The sequence below is a fragment of the Acipenser ruthenus genome, chromosome 60 (assembly GCF_902713425.1).
Source record: "Acipenser ruthenus chromosome 60, fAciRut3.2 maternal haplotype, whole genome shotgun sequence".
Taxonomy (NCBI): domain Eukaryota; kingdom Metazoa; phylum Chordata; class Actinopteri; order Acipenseriformes; family Acipenseridae; genus Acipenser; species Acipenser ruthenus.
In genome coordinates this window covers 1,505,238-1,532,977 of record NC_081248.1, presented here as the reverse complement: position 1 = coordinate 1,532,977, position 27,740 = coordinate 1,505,238, and the positions used below count along the sequence as shown (strand labels likewise).

General features: G+C 40.2%; 2 protein-coding genes across 11 annotated transcripts in view; one reads left to right on the top strand and one right to left on the bottom strand.

The window, feature by feature from the left end:
• LOC117410241 (titin-like) overlaps nt 1–27,740 on the bottom strand; it is a 368,958-nt gene that overhangs the window by 220,969 nt on the left and 120,249 nt on the right. The gene's annotated exons all lie outside the window — the stretch shown is intronic.
• Nucleotides 1,842–27,740, top strand: LOC131725060 (Fc receptor-like protein 6). Of its 10 annotated transcripts, XM_059018513.1 has the most exons (16): nt 1,842–2,836; nt 4,460–4,720; nt 13,247–13,282; nt 14,457–14,750; nt 14,986–15,267; nt 15,921–16,178; nt 18,392–18,682; nt 19,431–19,706; nt 20,341–20,442; nt 20,686–20,716; nt 21,941–22,080; nt 22,647–22,706; nt 23,045–23,110; nt 23,226–23,276; nt 26,851–26,926; nt 27,170–27,740. In XM_059018513.1, exons 5-16 carry the CDS (start codon nt 15,033–15,035, stop codon nt 27,174–27,176), a joined length of 1,593 nt encoding a protein of 530 aa, XP_058874496.1. In that variant the 5' UTR covers nt 1,842–2,836; nt 4,460–4,720; nt 13,247–13,282; nt 14,457–14,750; nt 14,986–15,032; the 3' UTR covers nt 27,177–27,740. The 10 variants fall into 10 exon arrangements, with proteins under 10 accessions (XP_058874496.1, XP_058874502.1, XP_058874498.1 ...); XM_059018519.1 differs by lacking the exon at nt 4,460–4,720 and having other exon boundaries at nt 22,010–22,080; XM_059018515.1 differs by lacking the exon at nt 4,460–4,720 and having other exon boundaries at nt 21,944–22,080.

The window sequence follows — 27,740 nt, the reverse complement described above, 5'->3', positions numbered from 1 at the left end:
CTTCATCATTCTTGGTTGTTCCTGGATGTCATTCGGTTTGTTTTCTGCAACAGGCAAGTTGAACAGCATGTGAAGCTTCTGTTTCTGTGTCGTCTCCAGGTAGGTATGCACGTGACAAAGTGTCTGCTCTATACATTTCTTAACCTGGTTTGTCTAACTTTCACCTGGTATTTTTTGCAGTCTCAAATCATCTTTGGATTCTAGGTGGTTGTGACGGGGTGCCTATCCTTGTGTGTGTGTTATTTATGTATGGATTTATTTGTACTGTTAATATATTATGTTTGTTCATATGTGGGCAGAGGGAAGCCATCCGCTAGTTAGTACCATTTTGTTTGGATTGGCAGGGAGGGGGTTAAATCCCTCCCTGGCAAAATAGTCTTAATTATGTAATTGTTAATTTGGCTCCAGCTACAAACTATAAAAGCCAGCATGCCCTTTTTCTTTGTATTTTTTTTGTGTAAAGTCTTTTGTTTAAATATTTACTTTTCTTTATTTTAATAAAACACTGAGTTCCAATGCACTTAGTTTCAGCCTGTGTACCTTTTGTTATTGTTTTGCACTTCTTCCTGGTCCATGACGTCGCCACCCACATGCGCAACTCAAGCCCACCTGATCACATATGGTGTCCTGCGTGGGATAAAACACCTCCAGGATCCAGACCAGCTAAAAGCAAAGTTTGTTTTTTGAAAAAAAGGGAAAACGCAGCAGAAGCCAGCAGCAGCGATAGCAGCAACAACCTCCCCAGCATCCAGGAGCAGTACGAGCATCCAGCACCTAATCACAGTGGTGCACTACTTAGAGATTTAATTATTGCCTCTAACAGCTCGTGATCAGACTCCACTTCTACCTCTTTGCCATAGATATACTGGTGGAATCTTTCAAGTCCGAAGCCAATAGCTAACATTTCTTTTTCAATGTGTGCATAGCTCTCTTGTGTTTCTGTCATTGCTTTTGAAGCGTATGCCACGGGTGCATCTTTTTGCAATAAAATTGCTCCCAGGCCACTTTGAAGCATCCACTGGTCTTAACTGGCTTCCTGACATCATAATACTTTAACAATAGTGTTCTCTTCAGGCTGGGCAGAACCTCTTGGTGTTTTTGTTCCCCATGCCATGTTACTTTGTTTTTTAGAAGTTCTCTTGGGGGTGCAGTATGTTCTGATATCTTTGGAATAAACTTCCCTAAGTAGATCACCATGCCCAGGAATCTCTCCAGGACCTTTGCATTCTGGTGGTGGCATGTTCAGTATTGCTTCAATATTTCTCTGATGTGCTTAGAAGTGACTGAAACCAGATGTCCCAGATATTGCATTTCAGTAAGTCTGATTTTGTATTTTCTTTTTCAGCTTTGTTATTTTCCCTTTGTCTTTTCTAGGACTTGCTTCAATCTGTAGTCATGCTGTTCTATGGTATCTCCCCAAACAAGCACATCGTCTAGTTCAGTTCCTTCCAACAGCTGTGTCACCGTTCTGTGAAAAACCTCTGGTGCTGAATTGGGTAAACGCATAAATCTGCATCCCTTGGATAAAGGCAGACTCCTAGATTTCCATCTGTTTTCCACAATCACTATTGAATTAACCCACTTTGTTGGTTCTTTGGTTTTCCTGATCACTTGAAGTTTCTCCTGTCTGTCTAGTTCTGCCTTGTCGACCTCTCACCATGACTGGATCGTTTCTGGGTGGGTGTATTTTGGGTGGAATGGCTTCATCTATTTGATAGACTGTTCCCTTTCCAGGCAGCCAATACCCTGAAACACATCCTCATCCTTGCTGAGAACATCAGTGATGGTTACAGCCATTACTCTCTGAAATGAGGTTCAAATTATGACATGCTCTTATTTCTAGAATGGGTTTTGCATCTCTTTTCACTACTAGGAATTGAAGTGCTTGACATTGGTCCTTGTAATTCACTTTGAGTGTACACTTGCCTTCAACTTATTTGTTCTCCCATGTAGATGGACAGCCTTACTTTTTTTTCTTTTCTCTCGTTTCTTGCCTCTGCATATTTTATTATACAAGCCAGCTGGGATTACATTAGCTTGTGCATCTGTGTCAAGCTTAAAGTTCACTACTGCATTACAAACGTTTAAATTCACCTTCCATTCATCATCGTTGGCATTTGGTGGTGTTGCAGTGCTATGAAAAGTTATTTTTCTGAACCTGTTTAAGATTCCCATCCTGCTTCTATATAAAAAGGCATGTTTTTGAAATCTGTGTTCTGTATGCCTGTTTCTTTTATGTATTTTACTTATTACTTATCCTACAATAATATATTCGGTTGTGTTGCATAGATTAATGACCATGATCTATTCCAGAAAGACTTTCCAGGCAGAAACAGTACAAATGTATCCCTGATATTATGGTTCCTGCTCAATTAAAGTGGCAAAAAACACATTCATAAAGTAATATCATTACTGTGGTTTATTTATGCTTTTTTTTATGTATGTACACGAAAGTGAAAACTCATGTTTAACTTAAACTCTTCGAAATGTTTTAGAAAAGGGGGCATTGTACAAAAACAAGAGATTTGTGACTCATACCAAAATGAAATCTGATCAGAATGAAAGCTCGGCCAATCAACATGTAGGGATTATTGTGACGGATGTGCAATGGATGTATTGTTTATTTTTTTGAATGTAAAAAGATTGAGTTTTATTGTGTGATTTTTACTGTTGCACTGTCCCTTTAAACCCCAGGGAGACTACTGGTCTCCATAGTAATTGCAGTGCTAATTCGTAATGGGGCCAGCTGTATAAAAACAGGTGGTGTTAATCAGCCAGAGAGAGACCGGGTTTGAGAGATTTGAGCTGAGAGCACAGGTCGGGGAACTACTGTTTGGTAAGGATTGCAACTTTTCAAGTGTAATAACGAGGCGCTGTGAATTGGCTGAAGCGCTAGAAGTTAATGGTAAACTACGACTCTTCATATTGAATAGTTTGGTCCGCTCTATATTGGAGTGGTTTCAGTAAAGTATCCCCCGTGCTCTTAGACTTCGGTAGCAATTGTATGGGTTTGATTACAAAAGGGAATGAGCAGTGTCTGTATTCTGAGTTTGTAATTACGATCCTGTGAATTATGTAATAATTGAGCGCTGCATACGAACTTCTGGTCTGTGTTAGTGGTTGTTTTAGACTTTTAGAGTAGCGTCTTTGTCCTGATCATCCTAACTGTAATTGTGTGTGTTTACAATATATAGTTATAAGAGGCCTGTTAACTTTTGATTGCACTCTTGCACTGTATCAACCTGTGTATTAACTAAAATAGCGGCTATTGGAGGGTTTAGGTAGGGTTACCATATGGCTCCAGATTAACCGGACGCTGTGAGACAGAACGGGATTTCAAACTTGCCCCTAAATTGAAATAAATGAAGGTGTAAATGAACCATCCTTAGCTACAATTAAGAATGGTGCTTAAATACCAGCATGCGCGTCAAATAATTGTATTATACCAAGAATGAATTGCAGCCAGTCGCTATTTTTTTCTGTTTGTTAAAATTCAATCGCCCATATTATTCTGCAAATACAATCGCATCATCATCTCGTTGCTCTATCGATAAATTAGCTATTCGTTCATTAAGATCTGATCAGAAGCAGCTGATCAGTGTGAATTGTTTGCTGCGCCCAAGCAATTCCACCACAGCAGGATTAATCTCAGCAAAGGTGGAGCTCATTTTTACGTGAATTACTTTCAATTTAGGGGGAATTTTGAAATCCCGGTCTGTCTCAAAGCGTCCGGTTAATCTGGAGCCATATGGTAACCCTAGTTTAGGCATTTTTTAGGTTGCATGAAGCTTTCTGTTCTGTGAAAATCACTGATTATTAGTTGGTTTTTTTTGTGTGTGTGTTATCTAAGGTTTAATTTTACTGTTTGGAAACGACTATTTGCTTTGAAGGGTGTTATTTAAAAGTGTTTAAGATTTTACTTTTGGAATTGTGTTGTGAATTATCTTTTTTTTTTTTTTTTTTTTTTTTTTTACTTGGGAGTGTTTGACGTTATCTAGTTCAAAGTATCCTAGTGCTTGGGGTCTGATGGGATCGCTCTTGGTTAAAATCTGCTGCTATATTTAAAGGTTGCTGCTATCAAATCTGCTGCTATAGGTAAAAGCTGTGATTTTTGTTTAAATAAAATTCTTGTTTTTTATACCTTGTTGTCCTCGCTGTACACACTGAGCTTTCTTGATTTTTAAAGAACCTGTTTGGAGTTATATTAGCTTCAAATTGTCGTCATTAATTCTACTTAATTGGTCAGTTAAAATAGTCAATTTTAATTATAGGGATAACCGAGGGGGTTATCCTTGGTTTAGTATCGAACGGTGTTTTGGAGGGGGGCGCTACATTATGCTTACATTAATGGTGGCCAATAGCAGTTCACAGAAGCAGTATGAGGAAACAATGCAAGCAATGGACTGTGCTGAATGAAAGCGCATTATTATCATAATGTTCAGCAGAGTCTCTTTTGTAGGGGGTGCAGGGCTGCATTGCAGTGTTCAGGAAGTCTGTTTCACTCTGAGACACCGCTCACAGGTGCAGCGCGCACTGAACTCAACCTGCCTGCCGCCGCGTGCGGGCACTGGGGTCGGGTCATCACTGGAAATTCAAAGTTAACGGCTACTGACGGCGTCGACGGGAAGAAGACACACAGCGAGATATATATATATCTCCTAGCTTAATATAATAACTTTTTTAGTTTAACAGCATATGACTGCCCGGATTGGAAACTAAGGTAAATATTATCATACAATACTCGACATTTATATTCTTGCGCCCAGCAGTGCTTTTGGTAAAGCTGTATTTGGCACTATAGTTATTGTCCCCGGTCTGTATCAAGTGTAGCCTATTCATTCAGGAGAAGCAGAGTCTTCAGTAACACAAGCGGAGCACAGGGACGTTACAATGTGGGGCTCGTTGTATTTATTTTAAACTGTTTTAAATGATTCAACGCTATTTTATAGTGCCTTGGATTATAATTATAAAATGTAGGCCCTACATATATACAATCGAATTGGGATCATTTTCTGTTTCAGTAATGTGATCATCAGAAATACTGTAACGGCAAATTAAGTAGCCTACAGAATGTGTACATTGCAAAAACCGTTTATCTTTTAGGTTTGTATCGATACGCACCAATATTCTATTTGAGTGGTGTTGGGTTGTATCCATTCAAATGTTTCAAGTTAAATTGCAACAAAAAATAAACAAATGCTTCAATGTATCCAGTAGGTGGCACCAAACCACTGTGCAACGTTTTTACATTGTAAAGGTTAGACTGCACCCTGTTGGTCTGCATTGATATTAAATCATGTTTGTATTGCTCCTGTTTAAAAGCACACACAGTCTTTAAATCTGCTGCATTATAAAATGAATATACACCAACGTGTGTTTAGTTTAAGTCTTAAAATAATTTTATCATTGTTTAACCCATTTTGCTTTTTAAATGACACCTTCAATGTTCTACTACACCACTGATGGGGAAAATGTAAAACTGATGGCTGACTATACCAAATCTTTGTACTGTTGTGAAACGTAATTTTCTCTCGTCAAAAATGTTTTACTTGTAACTTATCTTTCTCTTTCTTTAACCTTTGTAAATCACCTCCTCACCCAGTTCATTGCTCTGTGTGTGTAATCTCCATGCCTGCAATGGTAATGACTAGAGTTCAATCATATTGGTCAGGTATAACCCCTTTATAATATTATTTCTCAGCAGACGCTCTTATCCACGGCAACTTACAATTGTTACAAGATATCACAGTACAAAGTATCACATTATAAAATATCACATTACAGAGTATCGCCTTACAGAGTATCACAGAATATCTGATGGTGGATTTATTTGTAGATACAGATCTATAGATAAATCTGTATGATAGCTACAAAGTGTATTTCACAGTGTTGTTCACTGCAGATGTCATCTTAAACAGAACAAACTTCGGCCACGCTTTATTTTAAGGGCCATTTTTTTTTTAGTTTATTAAATGTTAACAAACATTGTTAATTTTTAGTTTAGGGTTTCAGCTCCCCTATTGGGCACTAAAGGAATAACTTCTTTTTCAGTTCGAATTCAACAAAGCTGTGTGATATAATGCACATTTTATTTGTGTGAAAATCTGAGGTTAAATTTGAAGCAGGGTGTCACTCTAACTATTCCCCTGTTGAATGCAAACCTACAAGTGTGGTGTTCTGTGTGTCTCTGTTCTGGGGGCTCTTGCCACCCCTCCTCAAAGGCTCAGCCACTGTAGAGCCTCACCCCTCTGAGGGAGACTCCCTGCTGAGACAGAGGGGGACCTCCCCTGGACAAACAGTCACTTCAATCCAGCCTGAAGCTGCCCCTGCCTCATGCATCACTGCAGGCAGCCTCCAAAAGAGATGTCACAGACTGCCTGGGCAGTGAGACATGGTTCCAGTGGCAGACTGGGGGAACTCACAGGTAGATCACATTACCACTGCTCATGTTATCCCAGCTCTCTGGATTAAAAACCTCCAGTGATGCCAACCCAGCAGCTTCATAAGCACCAAAACAAAAGTGTATCAAGAACTTTGCATAATGATGAAGTTTCAGTGTTGTGATGATTTGTGTCTGTCAGCACAAGCATAGCAGTGATGCTCTTTTCAGGCTCTTCTATCTGGCCCTACCCCTGTTCATTCTTTAACATGTATTATCCCTGCTGGGGATGCACATCCTTGTCTAAACCATGATTATCTGAACCTAAACAGCCCCTTGTTAACCTGTCTTGTTGTGTGCTGTGCTCTTCTGTCCTGTTGTCATTGAAAATGCACAATTCAGCTCTCACACTCAGGATTTACAATACAGTTCAGTACTGTACAATATGTGCTTAAAGGTAAAGGGATATTATACTGTATATAAACAACTTCACAGTTGTAACATATTGAGAGTACCAGAGTGGGAATATGAAGAGATGTCTGCCTGTCACATTACATTATGCACATTCAGTGGATGTAGGTCATAGTGGTACTTTTTCATGATACTGATAAGTTTTGATTTTACTAATATATTATTTAATGATTTCTTTATAGTGCATCTCCATTGATCCACAGAGCAGGTGCAATAAGATCTGTCTTTGAAAGTGTTTATGTTATAGTGTGTGATGGTGAAAGCTTTAGCTGAAATGTGTGTCTAGTTGAAGAGCCCTGTTTATAAAACTTTAACTTGAGCCTTTATCTCATGAGATGAAGTTATGTGAGAAATGTTTCTACAGTACTGTTAAAGAAACTCACCAAGTATTTAATTCATCATCTAAAGTTAAAGCTTTCTGAATCCTCCAAGTTGCAGCATTTCTTGTCCAGGGATTGAAGACCTTAACATTAACAATCTCCTCTAAATAATAATCTAAAGTGTCAGTTTAATGTCTTGCCATCACTTCCTGTGCACCCTGCTGTGTGCTCATCCTCCAGCACTTCCTCTCGCTCAACCGCAGCCCCTGAAGCCTTCCTTCACTGGACTCAATGCTGTGCAGCAGCTCAGTGGCCTCTGCTGCTCTGCACACAGGAAGGGGCTCGCTCTCATGTTCTCATTTTAAAATGACAGCTTCCTAACTGCTAGGAAACATATTTTCTACCCACCCCTCTCTCTTTCTGGCTTTTAAAATCCATTGATTATCAGATTGCATTGATCAATGATGATCTCATTATAAGTCCCCTTTGTGAATTGGTTCAGCCTTACGAATAAACTGCTTAGTCTGGAGAGTAAATAAAAATACATAGACAGATTTATAGTTGACTTTTTAGAAATCTATAAACAAATATGTTGACTATAGAACTCTATAGACTAGAAATATGTAAAAAAATAAATAAATCTCTTGACAGCATATGAAACCCATTCCATACCATCAGTACGCCCTCGTTTGAACAATGGTTTCACCAGACCCGTTTTTGAGTAAAGCGTTTTTGTTTTGTAGCAGCTAGTTGGCAAACGGAAGTTTACACTTCTTAAATATATAGTGACGAAGTTGTTAGATACTAAGGGTAAAAATAAATATTAGATGAAATGAGATCACGTGACTGTCCTATCAGATGATGGAATCAGAGATAGGCGCAGTGGGAGGAACCTGTAAGTTTAAAAGTGTGAAGTCTCTACATTGAAGTCAGCTTTTTTAAAATGTCTCCAGACGGACTGCAGGTTTGTGAACTCGCCTTACTGATATGTAAGTATAACCGCTGGGTGCTTTATTAAACATTCTGCTGATTATCCATCTGGTTTGGGGGACAGTTAGTGACGGTTTCCAGGTTTGAAGACTCGATCATACTTCAAAATCTATATTTTGAGGTGGTGTCTTGTGGAAATGTCATGGTAAAAGCAGAGTATGCAAGCTAGGTAAATAGAGTATTGTAAAACACTATATGCATGATGAAGGACAGGGAAGTGTGGAACAAAGCATTTTTTTCACGGTAGATTCCTGGTAAAACCGTAGTAAAGTGTGGAAAATGTTAATCAGTGTAGGTAAATCAAATGGAAGTATGGTACATGGTAAAAGTGTGACCAAACATGGTAAAGGACAGGAAAGTGTCCTTTAAAAATACATGTATTTAAAAATACATGTACAAGGAATCTAAGATTACTAAATCGATTGCCATGTACGATCAATTATAGGAATCTGAAAACCAAAAGGCCTTGTTTTTAATTCATTCAGTTCTTTTTAATGTTTAAAGTACAGAAAAGCCTTCTCACAATAATGCATGCTGTGAAAACCATGTTTAGCATGAGAGGGAGGAAGCACTGCAGTGTGGGCCCTATCTTTTAATCTCTTGTTTTTCACAAGTCTGTGTCAATGATTGTCATTTCAAATGACGTTACAATTTCTGAGTACTGCTAGAAAATGTTCCTATTTATTAATGCCATTGTTTTTATGAAAATGGAACTTATGTTTTGCTTTTAGAGATGTATCACTCAACACACCTCTATTGTAAAAGAACAGAATATGGATCACAATGATTAAACTACAGTAATAGATAATGTTGCTGCCAGTGTAACAGGCAATGTTGTGTGATGCTCTGCCATTGTGGATTCTGCCCCCTGCTGGTGAGATGAGGTTAAAAGCTCTATAACCACACATGCAGAGGAGCCTGGTGTGCATGGTTGCCAGTTCAGTGCCAAGCCTGCTCCCTGTTACACTGATCTCACCCATTACTGAACTGAATTTGCAGCGCGTCTGCTTTCTTCTCTTCCCTATGAACACTGAAATCAGTATGCCTATAGGCCTGTTTATACTCCATCGCTAGACTGTCGCTCGACTGATAACTCAGTGACGGCCGGCTGTCTGCTCGATTATCACCCGATCAACACACTGCCATCACCCATCGGCGCACTATTATTATTTACTTATTATTATTTATTTCTTAGCTGACACCCTTATCCAGGGCGACTTACAATTGTTACAAGATATCACATTGTTTTTGCATACAATTACATTATTTTTTACACATTATTTATACATACAATTACCCATGTATACAGTTGGGTTTTTTTACTAGAGCAATCTAGGTAAAGTACCTTGCTCAAGGGTACAGCAGCAGTGAGCCCAACCTGGGATTGAACCCACGACCCTCCGGTCAAGAGTCCAGAGCCCTAACCACTACTCCACACTGCTGCCCTATGAGCGCACAGCGACACTGTAGCCCCTCTTCACCGAGAAGTATACGAGCAGAAATGGAAGATGTTTCTACTTCTGCTTTACTTTTAAGAATAGGAAGACAATGTTGCAAACATGCTCATATGTGAGAAATCCACCTTAAACGACAACAGTTTGGATACTGCCGGCACCTTGCAAAGGACCATACGGACAGCTGGAAATACAAAATCAAAATACATGACTGAAATCGTGGTACACACAGGAGGACTTCACCTTTCTTGAACATTGGAGAACATTCTACAACAAGGACTATCTATATAGGTGGGACGGACTGCACTTAAACAGAAAGGGAACCAATCTACTCGGAGAAAGGATCCTTGAGGAGGTCCAGAAGCATTTAAACTAGAAAGGAAGGGGGGAGAAAACAAAAAAACAGAAGGGAGACCACATCAATACCTTTTAGGATTTTGAATGTTTGAATCAGATCACCGTGCAGTCTGTTTTGTTCAAGACTGAATAGATTCAATTCTTTTAGCCTGTCTGCATATGACATGCCTTTTAAACCCGGGATAATTCTGGTCGCTTTTCTATGCACTCTTTCTAGAGCAGCAATATCCTTTTTGTAACGAGGTGACCAGAACTGAACACAATATTCTAGGTGAGGTCTTACTAATGCATTGTAAAGTTTTAACATTACTTCCCTTGATTTAAATTCAACACTTCTCACAATATATCCGAGCATCTTGTTTGCCTTTTTTATAGTTTCCCCACATTGTCAACATAAACTGCTAGGTCTTTTTCATAGATTCCTTCTTCAATTTCACTATCTCCCATGTGATATTTATAGTGCACATTTTTATTGCCTGTGTGCAGTATCTTACACTTTTCTCTATTAAATGTCATTTGCCATGTGTCTGCCCAGTTCTGAATGCTGTCTAGATCATTTTGAATGACCTTTGCTGCTGCAGCAGTGTTTGCCACTCCTCCTATTTTTGTGTCGTCTGCAATTTTAACTAGTTTGCTTACTATACCAGAATCTAAATCATTAATGTAGATTAGGAATAGCAGATGACCTAATACTGATCCCTGTGGTACTCCACTGGTTACCTCGCTCCATTTTAAGTTTTCTCCTCTAATCAGTACTTTCTATTTTCTACATGTTAACCACTCCCTAATCCATGTGCATGCATTTCCTTGAATCCCTACTGCGTTCAGTTTGAGAATTAATCTTTTATGCGGGACTTTGTCAAAAGCTTTCTGGAAATCTAAATAAACCATGTTGTATGCTTTGCAATTATTGATTGTCGATGTTGCATCCTCAGAAAAATCAAGCAGGTTAGTTGGACATGATCTCCCTTTCCTAGAACCATGCTGACTGTCTCCCAGGATATTGTTCCCATATAGGTAATTTTCCATTTTGGATCTTATTATAGTTTCCATAAGTTTACATATAATAGAAGTCAGGCTTATTGGTCTGTAGTTACCTGGTTCGGTTTTGTCTCCCTTTTTGTGGATTGGTATTACATTTGCTATTTTCCAGTCTGTCGGTACAACCCCTGTGTCAAGAGACTGTTGCATGATCTTGGTTAGCGGTTTGTAAATAACTTCTTTCATTTCTTTGAGTACTATTGGGAGGATCTCATTCTTTTTCTGTGGATGTTTTCTCTATTTTACTCCAATCTACTTCTGTTAGTCTCTGTTTCATACCTTCGTAGTTTGCTTTTCTAAAATTGTAAACCTTAGCTTTAGTCATTACTTTTGGGGTTTTAAAAAGCACTTCAAATGAGACCATGTTGTGGTCTGAGTTTGCCAATGGCTCTCTCACCTCTGTTTTAGCTATTCTGTCTTCATTATTTGAAAAGACTAAATCAAGGCATGCCTCCCCTCTAGTCGGTGCCTTGACAAATTGCGTTAGGAAGCAGTCATTTGTCATTTCCACCATTTCAATTTCGTCCGTCATGCTCCCCACCGGGTTTTCCCATTTTATATGGGGAAGTTGAAATCCTCCATTAGTATGGCTTCTCCTTTGCTACACGCATTCCTAATGTCATTGTATAACAGATTATTTTGCTTGGCCTCTGAATTTGGCAGTCTATAGCATGCTCCTATTATGCCCTTTGAATTTTTGTCCATTATTCATTGTCCAGATTTAACACCTGGGCTTCAAGACTATTTCTTATGTATAGCGCTACCCCTCCGCCTCTTCTGTCCTGCCTGTCTTTCCTATACAGTGTGTACTAATATTATATTCGTCTCCATCACTCTGACAACCAAGTTTCTGTAACACCTATCACATCATAGTTACTTGTTAGTGCAGTAGCTTCAAGTTCTAACATTTTGTTTCTCAGACTTCTAGCATTTAGATAAATACATTTAATGGATGTCTTACCTGAGTTGTTGCCCTTGTTTTGATGTGATCTCCCTTCTGTTTTTTTGTTTTCTCCCCCCTTCCTTTCTAGTTTAAATGCTTCTGGACCTCCTCAAGGATCCTTTCTCTGAGTAGATTGGTTCCCTTTCTGTTTAACTGGCTGCTCGTGCCCCAGGTTGAAATTTGCAGTCAATTGATCTGCAGTTGCTCGCCTGTTTTGCCTTGCACTTCAAATTAATGCACGGATATCACAATCCTGATGTATGCGCTTCCGCCCACTGTTGCCCTTTGCTGATGGTTTCTTTCCCTCAGAGTTCCATGCCGACATCACCTTAGACACCATTGCTCGTGAAACATCAGTACGTTGAGCTGTCTTGGTCACTGAAGCTCCTGCCAAACGCACCCCAACAATCACCCCTCTTTCAACGTCACTGAGGTCTCCTCTTGCAGCAATGCTAGCCATAATTATAGGCAACCAGGCCTGTCCAGCATTTTTATACATGCCCCTAAGCATGCTGGGATGTTATTTGCTTAATTAACGCATGAGCCACACCTGTGTGGAAACCCTTGCTTTCAATATACTTGGTGTCCCTCATTTACCCAGGTGTTTCCATTTTTTTGTCCACTACTTGTAGCTAATTTAATATTTTAAACAATATTCCCCATTGGACTAACAGGTGCTATTTCTACAGTGCTTAATTACCATTAAAAATAAAACCAGAAAAATCCTTTTAGATAAAAAAATCCTTTTAGATAAAAAATCCTAACCAACAGTGTGGAGTAGAGGTTAGGGCTCTAGACTCTTGACCAGAGGGTCATGGGTTCAATCCCAGGTGGGGGACACTGCTGCTGTACCCTTGAGCAAGGTACTTTACCTAGATTGCTCCAGTAAAAACCCAACTGTATAATTGGGTAATTGTATGTAAAAATAATGTGATATCTTGTAACAATTGTAAGTCGCCCTGGATAAGAGTCTCTGCTAAGAAATAAATAATAATAATAACCACTACTCCACACTGCTGTTACTAACAAAACAATATAAGGAGACTTGATTAAATGTGATCACTAGATTGAACTAACTGTTACCTATCTCTATGTTAATATATGTTACATACATGTATGGCAAGCACCTATAACTGATGAGCATGGTATACCAATGTTAAAAGCATGACAGTGGTGATTTTAAATGGGTCTTGTTCTGATGTGGTACTTTGACTTTGTACTTTGTGGTAGTCCATGACAGTGGTGCTTTTATAAGGGTCTAGTCCCTGACTGTCTCTTTTGTGTTTTTCAGTGCTGACTGTAGTGAGCTGCTCCAGACAGTATGAAGGTAAGAGAACAGTTTACAATGTGAACACAGTTTAAAAACAGGAGTTACAATTCATGGTTGAAAGCATGAAGCTCGTTTGAGAACTGACACTTTTCATGTTAGGTCTGTGTGTTGAAAATAGGCTGTGGCAGTGCAGTCACAAACTGAAAACATTAGTAAAGATTCACATCCTGTTTCCTGATCACTTTTTTGAAATCAGCTTTCCTTTTCTTCTGTACAATATAACAATTTAACTTGGTGATATACAAAAAATGAATGACTCCAGCCATTACAGTGCCATACTGTCCTCCACCTAGAGGCTATGTGTGGTATTGCTGGAACACTTGAATAAGAATATTATATTGGCTGACTGCTAATCAAGGTTTGAAAATCCATACTCTTCTTATTAGCAATGGCATTATTATCAGTGGTGGTTTTCTCATGTTCTTTTGTAGAAGAGCTTGTATCGTTTCGAGTCTAGACTTCAATTTTGAATATTATTATGTGTTTATTTAGCACATAATAGAGACTCGGGTGTGTGAACTATGCATCAGCTGCAGAGTCACACACAATTACGTCTGACCCAAAAGACGGAGCACAAGGTGGTTAAGTGACTAGCTCAGGGTCACACAATGAGTCAGTGGCGGAGGGGGGATTTGAACCGGGGACCTCCTGGTTATAAGCCCTTTTCTTTAACCACTGGCCCACACAGCCTTTCGAAGACAACACTACAGATAATGTTTCTGCTGCTTCCTGGTACTTCGTGTGTTGTGGTTGAACTCACATTAATGTAAAAAACAGGGAAGGAGCCAAAAATTCCCATCACAATAAAAGATGGACCTGTGATAATGTCAGTAAAAGTAATAAGAAGATGGGTTTAAAAACGCTGGTTAGTATTCATTTGTTGTCTGCTTCAGTCAGAAATGACAGAAATGCACATTGAAATCCGGATTGACTGTTGTCTGTCATATTAAAAATGAATCCCTCTCACAGAGTACTGAGTGCAATGCTGCCTCCTGGTGGTGGCTCCATATATTTCATATATTTACAGAATATAATCATCTTTTCTACCAATTAGCATTTTTTATATTTGTCATTAATGTCATCGATCTGTTGAAATGCACAAAAACAGTATCTCTATCTTTGTATCACTGCAATAGAGATCCTAATTCTGTCATCATCTCTGTTTCTACAGAGCTGCCCCAGACTACACTCACCCTGGAGCCTCCATTCCCAGAGATATTCACTGGGGAGACAGTCACTCTGAGGTGTGGGGTTGAGGGGGGTTCTGCTGGCTGGAAATATCTCTGGTACAAAGACAGTGAGGTCACTCCAGTGCTCCAGACTGCTGGCCGCAGTATAACTGGTGACAGCTACACCATCACTGCAGCCGCTGTATCTGACCAGGGCCAGTACTGCTGTCGAGGACAAAGAAAAAGTCGACCAATTTCCTCTCAGCTCAGTAAGCCTGTGACAGTAACTGTGTCTGGTGAGTTTATTAACAGCTGCTACTGTAAATTTGACTAATTGCTGCCCGATTGACCACAGACCTCCACTTTATATGTTTGAGTTCAAGGCCATAATCATATTGAGAGAGATTCCTCATGAATTATTTTTGTCGCCCAGAACATCCAGAGATGCTGCTGGGAGGACTGGAATCTCTTGCAGTTTCCTACGTGATTGTAGGGGAATGTGTCCTAATCCTATCCTGTTCTCTGTTTCAGAGGGCTGTCCCCAGGCTGTCCTGACCCTGCAGCCTGCCTGGGCACCGATGTTCCGAGGTGAGACAGTCACCCTGAGCTGTGAAGTGGAGGGGGGCTCTGCTGGCTGGAGGTTTAAACAGTACAGAGATGGACGTGAAGAGGCAGGGTGCAGTGATCAATACAGCAGGAGATATGGGGACAGCTGCACAATCAGTAACACCTGGTATTACAACAGTGGAGTGTACTGGTGTGAGTCTGCATCAGGACAGAAACGCAGTAATGCTGTCAACCTAACTGTGTCATGTAAGTCATTTACATTATAGGTAATATTCAGACCCTGTTGAAAAATCCTGCACTCGGATTGGCTGAGAGGGTATTGTAATCTACGGATCGGCTTGCTGATTTGAGTAAAGCTGTCTCTGGATCTCCAGTCGGTATGAATTGTTGCTGCTCAATAAGCTCCTACAAAGTGACAAGACCCTGTTACAGGATTTGATGTTCATGTCTTATGTTCAGTCATTTGGGTTTCAAGTGACTTAGAAAATATAAATCAAAAGGTATCTCCACTTGGGAAAGCTCATAATAAGGAATCATAAACTATAACATGATGAGATTTTAAAAAAGCATTACAAACATGTTTGTGTGTAAAACTGCAGACTCCTCAATACTGACCTGTCTCTCAGCCCTGCTGATCTGAACTCTTTCTGTCTTTTCAGATGGACTGGTGATCCTGCAGACTCTTCAATCCTGACCCATCTCTCAGGCCTGCTGATCTGAACTCTTTCTGTCTTTTCAGATCAATGGGTGATCCTGCAGACTCCTCAATCCTGACCCGTCTCTCAGCCCTGCTGATCTGAACTCTTTCTGTCTTTTCAGATGGACTGGTGATCCTGCAGACTCCTCAATCCTGACCCGTCTCTCAGCCCTGCTGATCTGAACTCTTTCTGTCTTTTCAGATGAATGGGTGATCCTGCAGACTCCCCCCCAGCCTATGTTTGAGGGAGACTCTCTGAATCTGAGGTGTCGTATCTACGATGGACATAAACCTACCAGGGTTGTCTTTTATAAAGATAATAAAGAGTTACAGTCCCAGACAGGCACAAAGTTGGGTTTTGATCGTGCTTCAAAGAGTGACGAGGGGTCCTACAAGTGCAGAGCGTGGTGGAGCTCCCAGTATGTTGGTGACTCTGCAGAGGTGCGGGTGTCAGTGAGAGGTAGGTTCATTCTAACAGAGAGAGTCCTCACCCTCTTCTCTGTCTGTAATGTCTCACAGATACATTCACTCTGGAGTCTATTCCAGCTGTGTTAATGTGACTTTGCAGAGGTGCGGGTGTCAGTGAGAGGTAGGTTAATTCTAACAGAGAGAATCCTCACCCTCTTCTCTGTCTGTAATGTCTCACAGATACATTCACTCTGGAGTCTATTCCAGCTGTGTTAATGTGACTCTGCAGAGGTGTGGGTGTCAGTGAGAGGTAGGTTCATTCTAACAGCTCACTTCGTTCAGGTCACTTTTAAACCCCTTATTAAGCTCCCCCTCCTTGCTCACATCACACACCCAGTCTCCAATGCACCAATGGTCTTTATAAGTGTCCAAGTCCTGCACCATTTCATAATAATGAAATTCAATCTTAATCCTGGAGACCATCCGGATTCTAAACACACTCGCAGCGTTACTAAAACCAGCGGCTAACACCTTGTTCTTTTGGGATTTTAAAATGGTCAATTTCGCCTGACCCAGTACAAAGCTGACCAGTGAGCACCTGTTTCTTTGTTTAAAACTATATTTAATGTTAAAAACAAAAGAGCTGTTTCGCAAAAACAACTCACAAGGAAGCCAGCAGGTTCTCTAAACAGAAAAGAAGGCTGCAGCCGGGGGCAGTCTGAAAACAGGTGGAAAACTGTCTCCACTGCGGGGCTGAAGGGGCACCGAGCCCCGGCTCCACACGGCTCAAGTATCGGTTTGTAGCTATAATTCCATGCAGCACTCTCCACTGCAGGGCTCCAGAGGGCTTGGGTAGGGGCAGTTTATATAAAACTCTCCAGACAGGGGATTCATCGTCAGGAGCACTAAGGTGAGCGCTCCACTTAGTGTCGCCAGGTCCTTCAGCTGATTATAGTGAAGCTTTTTAATGCACATTTCATTCAGCTGCTTTTTCTCTGCCGTATGGAAAGCCACCTCTGCCACTTTCTTCAACAGCAGTACTTTGCCAGGCGGCTCCTGCTCCTCCTCTGGCACTGAGGGGGAGACCAGCACTGTGGGGAACAGGGGCTCCTGCTCTGGAACCAAGCGCTCTCATAAAAAACTAGTCAAGAACTGGAACATAGCTGGAATAAAAGAGACATGTAAACCACCCAGGATCTTTTCTGCAAATTGAACTGATTTGATCTGAAGTGCTGTAACTAACTCCCTGTTGGCTTTCGATTTTAAAAAGGCTTAAATCTACCAAGCTTAGTAGAACCTGCTTTAAGAAACACTGAAGACATATGTTCAGAATTAAAACACTCACATTTAAAAATGGGATTTAAAAACTGTGTCTCTTCAAAAACCCATTGTGTGCACAGCAACTCTGCTGATCTAGTGTTTTTTAAAATCCTCCATGCATTAAGCAGGTTTTTATAAAAACCGTCCAGCCCGCTATCATCAACCAAACCAAATTCCTCCAGATGTCAACCAGATCAAAAGTGTTTAATACAGTGGCCAGCTCTCTAACAGATTAGGGATTGGTCTCTATCTGGTTTCTATCATTGTTAAAATCCATAGTGCAGTTAAAATCCCCTCCCAGTATGAGGACATGACCAGTATCACACTTGACTCAGCACCTGACTCAGCTTTTTAAAAAATAAAACTCTCTGAACCAACCCAGCCCCCTACCCGTTGCCACTGCTACTGCCACTCTGACCTGTTTCTGCGTTTAACCCGGGGCATGCATGTTTGAGGTGCACCTGTTCCCCACAACGAAAACATTTAATTATGTCTGTACTCACAAACGCTACATAGTTCCTGACTTCAATGTTAAAACGCCATGCAACATTTAAAACAAGCTCAGGGTCATTCAGAAGCACAAAAACCTGCCTTCTGAAAGACATTACATGTTTAATTTCTGGTGCTTTGCAACCGAGTGGAATTTGTTTAAAAGGCGACATTATTTTGCTGTATCGAGAGAGCTCTCTCTCTCAACTACGCTGTTATCAATAAACAGGGAATATTTGTAGGTGATTCTACGGTTTTGAAAATCACACTTACAATTGACATGACCAATGTTACCTGTAGGAGAGAATTTAGTCATCTAGGTGAGCATAAGTGATTTAGACGCGTAAACCCCTAATTAAACACTTACGAATCATTTACGAAATGGGCCCAGTGAGTCAAAATTATGAACGTCACACAATTATAAACATCTCTAATTGTGTCCTCTTCTCTCTGCAGCACTTCCAAAGCCTGCCCTGAACCTGACACCTGCAAGAGAGATACTGGAGGGAGACACGGTCACCCTGAGCTGCTCTGTTCAGCCATATTCTACTAGCTGGAGATATCTCTGGTACAAAGACAGGCAGGGAGCTCCAGTGTACCAGACTGACAGCAGCAGTGGAACTGGAGCCAGATACACAATCAGTGCTGCTGCTCTGAATCACAGTGGAGAGTACTGGTGTCGAGCTGGACGGGGCAGGAACACGTTTTACTCTGAACACAGCGATCCTATCTGGGTAAATGTAACTGGTGAGTAATACAGAATCTACTTCCTTTTTACTAAAGCTTTGCCCTCAGCAGTAGGGGGTGCTGTTTGGTTCTGCTAGAGGTGATTGGGAGCCTCAATCCTCCAGCATTTCTCTCTCTATTTCTCAATTTTAAATTATATTCCTCTCTATGCCTCTCTGTCTATTAAGAGTTTCCCAACAACTCTACCATGCAATAGCTAAAATCAAAGTGATGTCTGATGTCATATAGAACACCACGACAAAGCATATCTAATATTCACAGTAGATGTTGTCTATTTTAAAAATCATCTCATTGCTGTTTCTTCAACACCAAGAAAAAAAATATCAAGAAAAATATGTATTTAATGATTTGAGAGTGTTTGAATGATTTGCAGATTATCAATGCAGATATATCTAAGGGTTTAGAACCTAGGGAGGGGAGGGGGCAGGATGCTGTGGGATGTTTCAATGACCTGTTTATAGCTTGTTCCTGTCTTGACTGAAACATTTGGTGTTACCTTTAAAGGCAAAACGATAAGGAGCCTCTATACTCTAGCACTGCCTCTGTCTCTCAAAGGAGCCTCTATACTCCAGCGCTGTCTCTGTCTCTCCAAGGAGCCTCTATACTCCAGCACTGCCTCTGTCTCTCGAAGGAGCAGGGGGCTCTGAGGGAATCCCACTCTATGGAAGATGCTGGTTCTGATTGATTTGAATATCTTGGTCAGACAGCTTCACAATCACTAACCTGTCTTCATGTCATCTTTTCATAGCTCTGTTCTCCAGGGTGACTCTGACAGCCTCTCCAGGAGCCACAGTGAAGGAGGGAGAGGCTCTTAACCTGACCTGTGAGGCAGCAGTGAACAAAACCCCCCGCCCTGAACTCCACTACACCATTGTGAGAGACGGGGAGCCTGTGACTAACAGCACTGACTCTGCACTGTACAGCATAGCCAGCACTGAGAAGAGCCACACTGGGAACTACACGTGTGCTGTGGAGTCACAGGGAGTGAGGAAGAGCAGCCAGGAGCTACACATTGAACTACAAAGTAAGAATAAAATCTATGTATAGGGATCACTGACAGACAGCATAGACAGGCTGGTACTGAACTGCACTGTAATTAATTACCAGCAGTGTGTAATGGAGTTGTTTGTTAAAATATGTTGAAGTTGTTTTTTTTACTGTGTTTTTGTACTCAACCTAGTATCTTATGATTTTTTGGTGATGAATATTATGGATCTAATTGTTTTGCTTTCTGAGTTACAGCAGAGATTTTAGCAGACATTAATAACCTCCTGTTGCTGCAGGACTAGCTGTCTGTTTAATATTAAACGTGCAAGAAACTAAGGCATTGATTTGATCAGCCTGCTCCCTGTCGGGATAAGACACAGTAGGATTTTAGAAGCTGTGCGATCACCCTGGATTGCATCAACCATGTAATTCTTTGGTACTGTTAAATTTAAAAAAAAATAAAAAATATCCAACAGTGGCTTATTTTGAAGGTTGATCAAACCAACCCCAGTCCTCAGAGTGGCTGCTTCTTCATTGTAGCTCTTGAAGCAGCATGATCAGGAGTAACTCATGTACATAACAGTTCCAGTCCCATTGTGCAGAATCAGCCCTATCAGTCAAGGTGTATGGAGCTCACTAGCACACACTGATCCTGTACCTTCCTCCCCCAGCGTCCTGGCACAGCGCTGCTGCTGCTGCTGGCTTCAGTGTCAGCTTCTTTGTGATTCTTCTCATTGTGTTCACTCTGCTTCTCCTCTATCACAAGATCAGAGGTGAGACTCCAGTGTTTTATTACATGTTTCACTTGTCCTGTCACAGCACATACTCTGGCTTCTTCCTGCGCTTTCTCTAGTGAAAAACAACTGCCATAACATTTAGAGAAGCCCATTTTTAAAGATGATGAATTAATACGTACTGTCTCATTTTATATACACAGCTAACTATCCCATAATATTTAGGATGTTTGTGACACTTACAGTACATAAACAAGCTGAAACAGTGTTATTCATTTGCAGGTTTCCCGTGTATCACCGGTGGTAAGAGAAGGTAAGTCAGCACAAGTATGTGTACAGACAGGGTCCTCGTCCACTACAGCACTGACAAGCATTTCTCATGACTCGAGGGTTCAATCCCAGCTTCTCTTCCACCTTCACAAACACTTCTTTATTCTGGTAACGGTGTCCATGACTAGCAGTAGTGTCCTTCGATCCCTCAGCACAAAGCAGACTGGACAGGAAATGACACCTCTAGGTAGAACACAGACACAAGAGAATCAATTGCAGGAGCATCCATTCTAACACACAGTGACGGTTCAAACTAAATGGGTGCTGCTGGTAGCCATGGAGACAGTATTATGGGATTGAGGAAGCTCAAGAATGCAAATGAAATGTGAAGTTAAAGCACTTTCCCAGCTTATAGCACAGAAACAATACAAATCTTCAGCAGTGACTCTCAGCACTACTCAGAGCAATTACAAACATCACACCAATCTAACAGCAAGATAAACTGATACAATGGCATCTCAAACTACTTGCTGTTTAACAATATTGTCAGTATTTTATTTAACTAAGGTTTCTGTCTTTTTTTTATTAATTTCATTTTTCAGTGCTTATTTTTAACTATTTTCGAGTTTTCTGTCAATTGTTTTTTTCAGGGCTTTTGCTTTTTATATACTGTATGAAATGATTTATTTTTTTATTATTTTTCTGTCACAATATGTATAGTAACTTGACATACTTGAACCTTATTTCCTGTGCTGTCTTCCTCAATGAAATCCTTATGGTCACAGGCATATTCTTCTGGGTTTTTTGTGTTAGGCATTTTTTTTACAGTTCGACACAATTTGTAATTCTGTTTTTAATTTCACAAGCGTGTAAGTCATCCCTATCAAAGTGTAATATAGCTTCAAGTCTCGAGGGCAAGAGCAATGATCCGTAATCTTGTGTACAATCCTCCAATAGAAATGTAGGAATTTGCTGCCACTCAGTAGTTGGGGTGGGTTTAAAGTATTCAGAACGAATCAATTCGAGATACAAGTCAGGAAGGAGGGACATTTGTTTGTAGGTTATTTCATATTTTTTTTTTACAGGGAAATGGGTCAAGTCAACATGAGTTGAGTAGCCATTCCCAGTGTTGTTCAGGTGTTTACTGGATATACACCAATTTATTTATTTATTGTATCGGATGTTTTATCGATTATCAGTTAAACAAAAATCAGAAGCCCTAAATATAATATAATTTGGTCATACAAAACACTACACTTGTCTTCAGTAGAACATATAGAGATGGGGAGTGTGGAGCTGAAGTGATCAAGCCTGGTGTATCTCACTACTGTCACAGGGAACGCTCGGATCAGAACCAGGACCAAGCAGCAGGGGGAGTAGAGCTCTCCAGCCGAGCACAGCAACCTGGTGAGTTACTGACACACAGAGGAGGTTGTGTGGTCCAGTGGTAAAAGAAAAGGGCTTGTAACCAGGAGGTCCCCAGTTCAAATCCCACCTCAGCCACTGACTCATTGTGTGACTCTGAGCAAGTCACTTAACCTCCTTGTGCTCCGTCTTTCGGGTGAGACGTAGTTGTAAGTGACTCTGCAGCTGATGCATAGTTCACACACCCTAGACTCTGTAAGTCGCCTTGGATAAAGGCGTCTGCTAAATAAACAAATAATAATAATAACCTACACATTACTCACACACAATAGTAACAGTGAAGCTGGGTACCAAAATGAATTTCTAAAATTGCATGAAACCAATCATGAAGATAATGAATCCAATAAATGCTGAAATATAATATTCACATAACTTTTCAATGAAAAATATTCAGACACTTTAAATTTGCATACTGTACATGCCTCTACCGAAACCAGTGTAGAAGGATGAATTAAACCAATTAGTCTCAATTGAATGACTGTTAAGCTATTTAGTGTAATTTTCTTTTAACAATGCATTTTGTTTTATTTTTTTAAATGTCCCTTCAGATTATGAAGAAATATTTTACTGTAGTGTTGACACCAGCAAACAAAATAAGAAACAGAAAGGTAAGAATCACTGTAAATTCTTTTTCTTTTTTTTGACAGTTTAATTTGTTGTAAATACAATACCAGTTACCTGCGTATGCTACTGGATATAATTAAATACATGATTGTGTTTTGTAGTTCAGTCTATAGTGGGCCACGGTATCTCATGCACTTTCTAGAAGCTACATACGAACATTTAACGAAAACCTGTAGTCAAAACAGCGTGTAAATATTAACATACCAATAGTGCTTACTTTCTGTTTTGTATTCTTTATCGAGATATTTTTTATCATTTTTTCTGAACTGCTATAATCAGACGTTCACCCATCTGCATTTTCTTTTTTTTACATTTTTTAAAGTCTCTTCAGAATTTGAAGAAGTGCTTTACTGTAATATTGACACAAGCAAACATAAGAAAAAGAAAGGTAAGATTTGCTGCAAATGCTCTCGAAATTCCTCAAATTATAATGCTGGTATAAGACTATTGATTGAATGTATTTACTTTGCTATTTGTCCTAACATTCTGTTTATTTTACCCAGTCAAACCTGCTGAGGCTGATACTGTGTACTCAGCTGTGAAAATAACTGCAGGTAAGAATCTCACACAGCTCTAACAATTGCTATATTCACATAATTATTGTTTTGAGATTCAGATTTTATTAGGGAGAACCTTTGAGTGAAGCGATATAATCAAATTGCGAAATGTGCTTTGAGCAAATGCACAGCTCCTGAACAGATTTTGCGGGATGTTAAAAATGGGCATCAAGTGAAATACAAATGTTTTAGTAAAATTTTTTTTTTTTATGAATGAACATAAAATCAGTAAATTTATATTGATCAGTTGCATGTCATTGATTCATTATTTATCTATGTATATATTCTTTATGCAAGAAGTTAACCCTTTGAGACCGTGGCCTCATTTGCAAGGGGGTCATGGTAAGCAATTTCAGCCAATTTGACTGTAAGTGCATTGCATAGGCTAATCAAGACACATCAGACTCATTTGAATAGTCTATGTACGTAGGTGATCATCAACACATTGAATGGTGTTCAGACAGGCTGCACCCTGTACAATTACATTATATTTTTGTGGCAAAATAGGAACATGTTGGGGCTCCCGAGTGGCGCATCCAGTAAAGGCGCTCTACATGAGTGCAGGATGCGCTCTATAGCCTGCAAGTCGCGAGTTCGAATCCAGGCTATTCCTTTGCTGATCGAGGACGGGAACTACAGTCAGAGGTTTTCTCTCTCCTGTAACTCAGCGTCCCCTGGCGGGCGTTTTCCCGAAGGTGCTTTTGACAAAGTTGTATATTGGGATTATAAACACCATTATAAAGCATGTCTTTAAAGTGACATAGACCCCAAAATACTTTGGAAATTGGGCATGCTACACTCATCTTTACAGCGACTTGCTGAAAATAATTGAATGGCAGCACCTAGCAACTCCATCCAAAGTGTGCTGTTATGAGAATAGCAGTGTGTAAGTGTTTCCAGAGCTTCATAATGATCCCTAGATTTAAGGAAAAGAGACGGAAAACTGTATTTTTCATTATATCAAAATAAGATCTATACCAGGCTGTCTGAATATCCTATAAAGCTGGAAATGTGGCACATTGCATCAGGGGGACATGTAGATAATACATCTAGAGGCTCAGGTTTGTGGCTTGTTTGGTTGCCGTGCAGCAGCTATCACGCCTCTAATATTGATTTTTAAGCTAAGTTGTAGGCTCTGAAAGTGTAGCACCTAGGCACTCCATTCAACATGTTTTGTGATCCTTAGGTGTATGTCACCTTAAATAAACAAAAACGCATGCAGTTCTGCGCTGCACTGGCATAGAGGCTTGAGGGTAGGCTGTCTGGATAGCTGACCACTGGACATCTAAAGAGACCCCCTTGCCCCAGGAGTTGCAGAATTACGGGGTCTAATAAGAGCCCACCACCTGTCCCTTTCATCTCTATGGCATGAAAAAACACATTTTCACATTTCTAAAAGCGTAGTACCTAGACACTCCGTTCAAAGTGTTTTGTGATCAGAGTAGCAGGGCTTTAGTGTAGCATGGGCTTTAAAAAAAGTATTTTGGGGTCTATGTCACTTTAAAGACATGATTTATAATGGTGTTTATAATCCCAATAAACAACTTTGTCAAAAGCACCTTCGGGAAAACGCCCACCAGGGGACGCTGAGTTACAGGAGAGAGAAAACCTCAGGCCTGACTGTAGTTTTCTCTGCCCATCTCAGTGACATCAGCAACGCTTATGCAAATATTTATTTTACAAAAACAATAATATCTTAAACTACAAAAGATAAAATTCTGATATCTTCAGCTGTTGTTCTCCACACCTCCATGAAATGTATAATATTATGTTTGGAATTACTATTTAATAAAAAATACACCAGATATTTTTAATAATAACTGACATCAAAAATATAATTCATGTCTCTAAAATATTTAAATAATAATTGTCTCTGGATTGAGTATAACATGTTTCTATAATTATTTTGCCACAAAAATATAATGTAATTGTACAGGGTGCAGCCTGTCTCTCTGTGAACACCATTCAATGTGTTGATGATCACCTACGGACCCCATGTGTGACTCATGGGGGACCACATAGACTGTTCAAATGAGTCTGATGTGTCTTGATTACACCTATGGAATGCACTGATTACAGTCAAATCGGGTGACAATTCAGGAGGCTAGTAACCTCAAACATTAAACTCCAAGCAAGTTTGAAATAACGTTTGTAATGTTCTTGCCTTGTTATTTAGAAAATACAGTTTTAGAGGAAAAAAACAAACTAACACAATTAAAAATGTATTTTATTCATATGATAAGAATACTGTACACACAGTATTTAAACTGCTAAATCAAAAGTCAATCCACCAAAGAAAGAAAGGTATGCTTATCAAACGTTTAATAGTCTCATAAATCAAAGGAAGTGGTGAAGTACCACTTTTTAGAAAAGAGGTTTTGCAGACCCTGATCAGCACCAGTCAGTAACCTGTAGAATAAAGACGGAGACTGCTTTTTGACAACAAGAAAACCTTCTAAATTATTTTATTTTAGATGATGACAGCTTTGGTAAATTCTTCAGTCGGCAGTGTCGGTTTCACGCTTATCAATTAGCTTCTCTACACCACTAATCATCAAACAGTCGTACCTTTTAAGTCTACAATATTGCACTTCATCTTTATGAGCTACGAGAGCCTCTTTCAAATCAGCTGTTTGTCAGATTGTTCCTTAGTCAAGAGAAAACACTTGCCACTCCACTTTTCAACCAGTGCTGATATAATGTTATCAAAATTGTTTTTCATTACTGCAAGTCCTGCCCATGTTTCACTGGGCGCCGCAATTTTGAAACTACCCACATTTAATTGCTATTCGCAGATTGAGCAGCATCTTCAAAATCTGCTCAGGAGCTGTGAATTTGCTCAAAGCACATTACGCAATTTCATTATATCGCTTTACTCAAAGACCGAAGAAGCTGTCTCCTTTTCTGATTCATTCTTTGCTTGTTTTTTCATTTTCCATTAAGCAATTTGATAAAATTAATTCATTTTGTTCTTTGATAAATTTTAAAAGTGAAAGTATTTTTTTCAAACTTTTTTTTCAGTTGTAAGCACAACTCTCTTTCACTTTCCTGTAGCCATTTTGCATTAGCGCTGTACACGTGAGTGACGTTGCTGAAGAGCTTGACCATGGCAGATAAACGGTTAGGGTGGATATGTGAGGGGTGATTACTGTATTCAGAATAACATTGTGTAAAACTTGAATCCACGAAAGCAAGGGAATGCCACAGCAAACATAACTAAGCTGAATCCAGGACATGCTTTAACATTGATACTGACACATTGTGAAATCATTATACACTGTGGCCAGGGATATTCAACCTCCACAGTGGAACATCTTATACAGCTTTAACTGCAGACACTCCATCAAAAACTATAAAACACTCAAGCAGGCTGGGAATGACCTCATCAGTGTTATAACAAGCACCTGGAAATCACTGTACTTCTTTTATGAATGTAACTCTCTTTCACTCAATAGCCGGTCTGTATCCCCCCAGCAGCTAACAGCCCTGAGGTATTGTAATCTAAACTGTAAGCACTGCTGGAGATTATCTAGAACCCCTCCTCTCTGTGTCTCCTCCCTCTATCAATCAGGGTGCATTTCACAGGCAAACCCACAGCAGATAATGCAGAGGCCATGTATGCCACAGTCCTCCCAAAGAAGAAAAGGGTAAGCTTTACGTTATTGACTTTTTCATCCCTCCCTCCCAGTCCCTCTTCTCTAAGCACCAGGGACAGTCTCCCACCCTCACTCCCAGTCCCTAAACTAACCATAGAGCCAATCTCCCTGCCTCTAGGTCCTTTAGCTCTAACCACTAGAGCCAGCCTCCCTCCCCCTCAGTTCCTCACCACCCTGCTTGCTTGAGTGTGTGGAGAGTTGACTGATTCCTTGTCTCTTTCTCTCACCCTGCAGTAAATGAAGGGGGTCCCCAGGAGTGAGAGCCAGTCTGAATCCAGAGACACTGAGAAGGGGAGCGTGTCGAACTGAAGGAGACAGACTGACAGAGCGAATGAATCCTAGTCAACAATCTCCCTTCTGACCTGTGAAGGCGCTGTATAACTGGAGCAGAGTGCCCCGTGATGGATAGTTTGGCAGTTCATTCCAGGGTCAGTCAGAAGCCGGCCATCCAGGAAGGGGGCGGGGCCACGATACCAGAAGTCATTGCCTTAATGCGGATGGCGTTGTGTCAGTTTCGGATTGGAGGATACGTGATTGGCTGTGCCATCGGAAGAGGGCGTGACTAAGGGTATTTAGGGGAAGTGGCCCAGTGAACTGTTCCTTAGGTTGTTTACTGAAAGTACCCGTGGGAAAATGGATGTAATTAATATCATGTTATCGTGTTTTGTTTGTTTGTCAGTCTAACTGTTTCTGTTTGTTCTTGATAGACGGCTAACACAATCGCTTAAGCCAGCACCCAACCATGACTTCACTGCACTCGTGTTCACTAATAAATTGTATTTCACCACTTGCACTTCAGCACTCA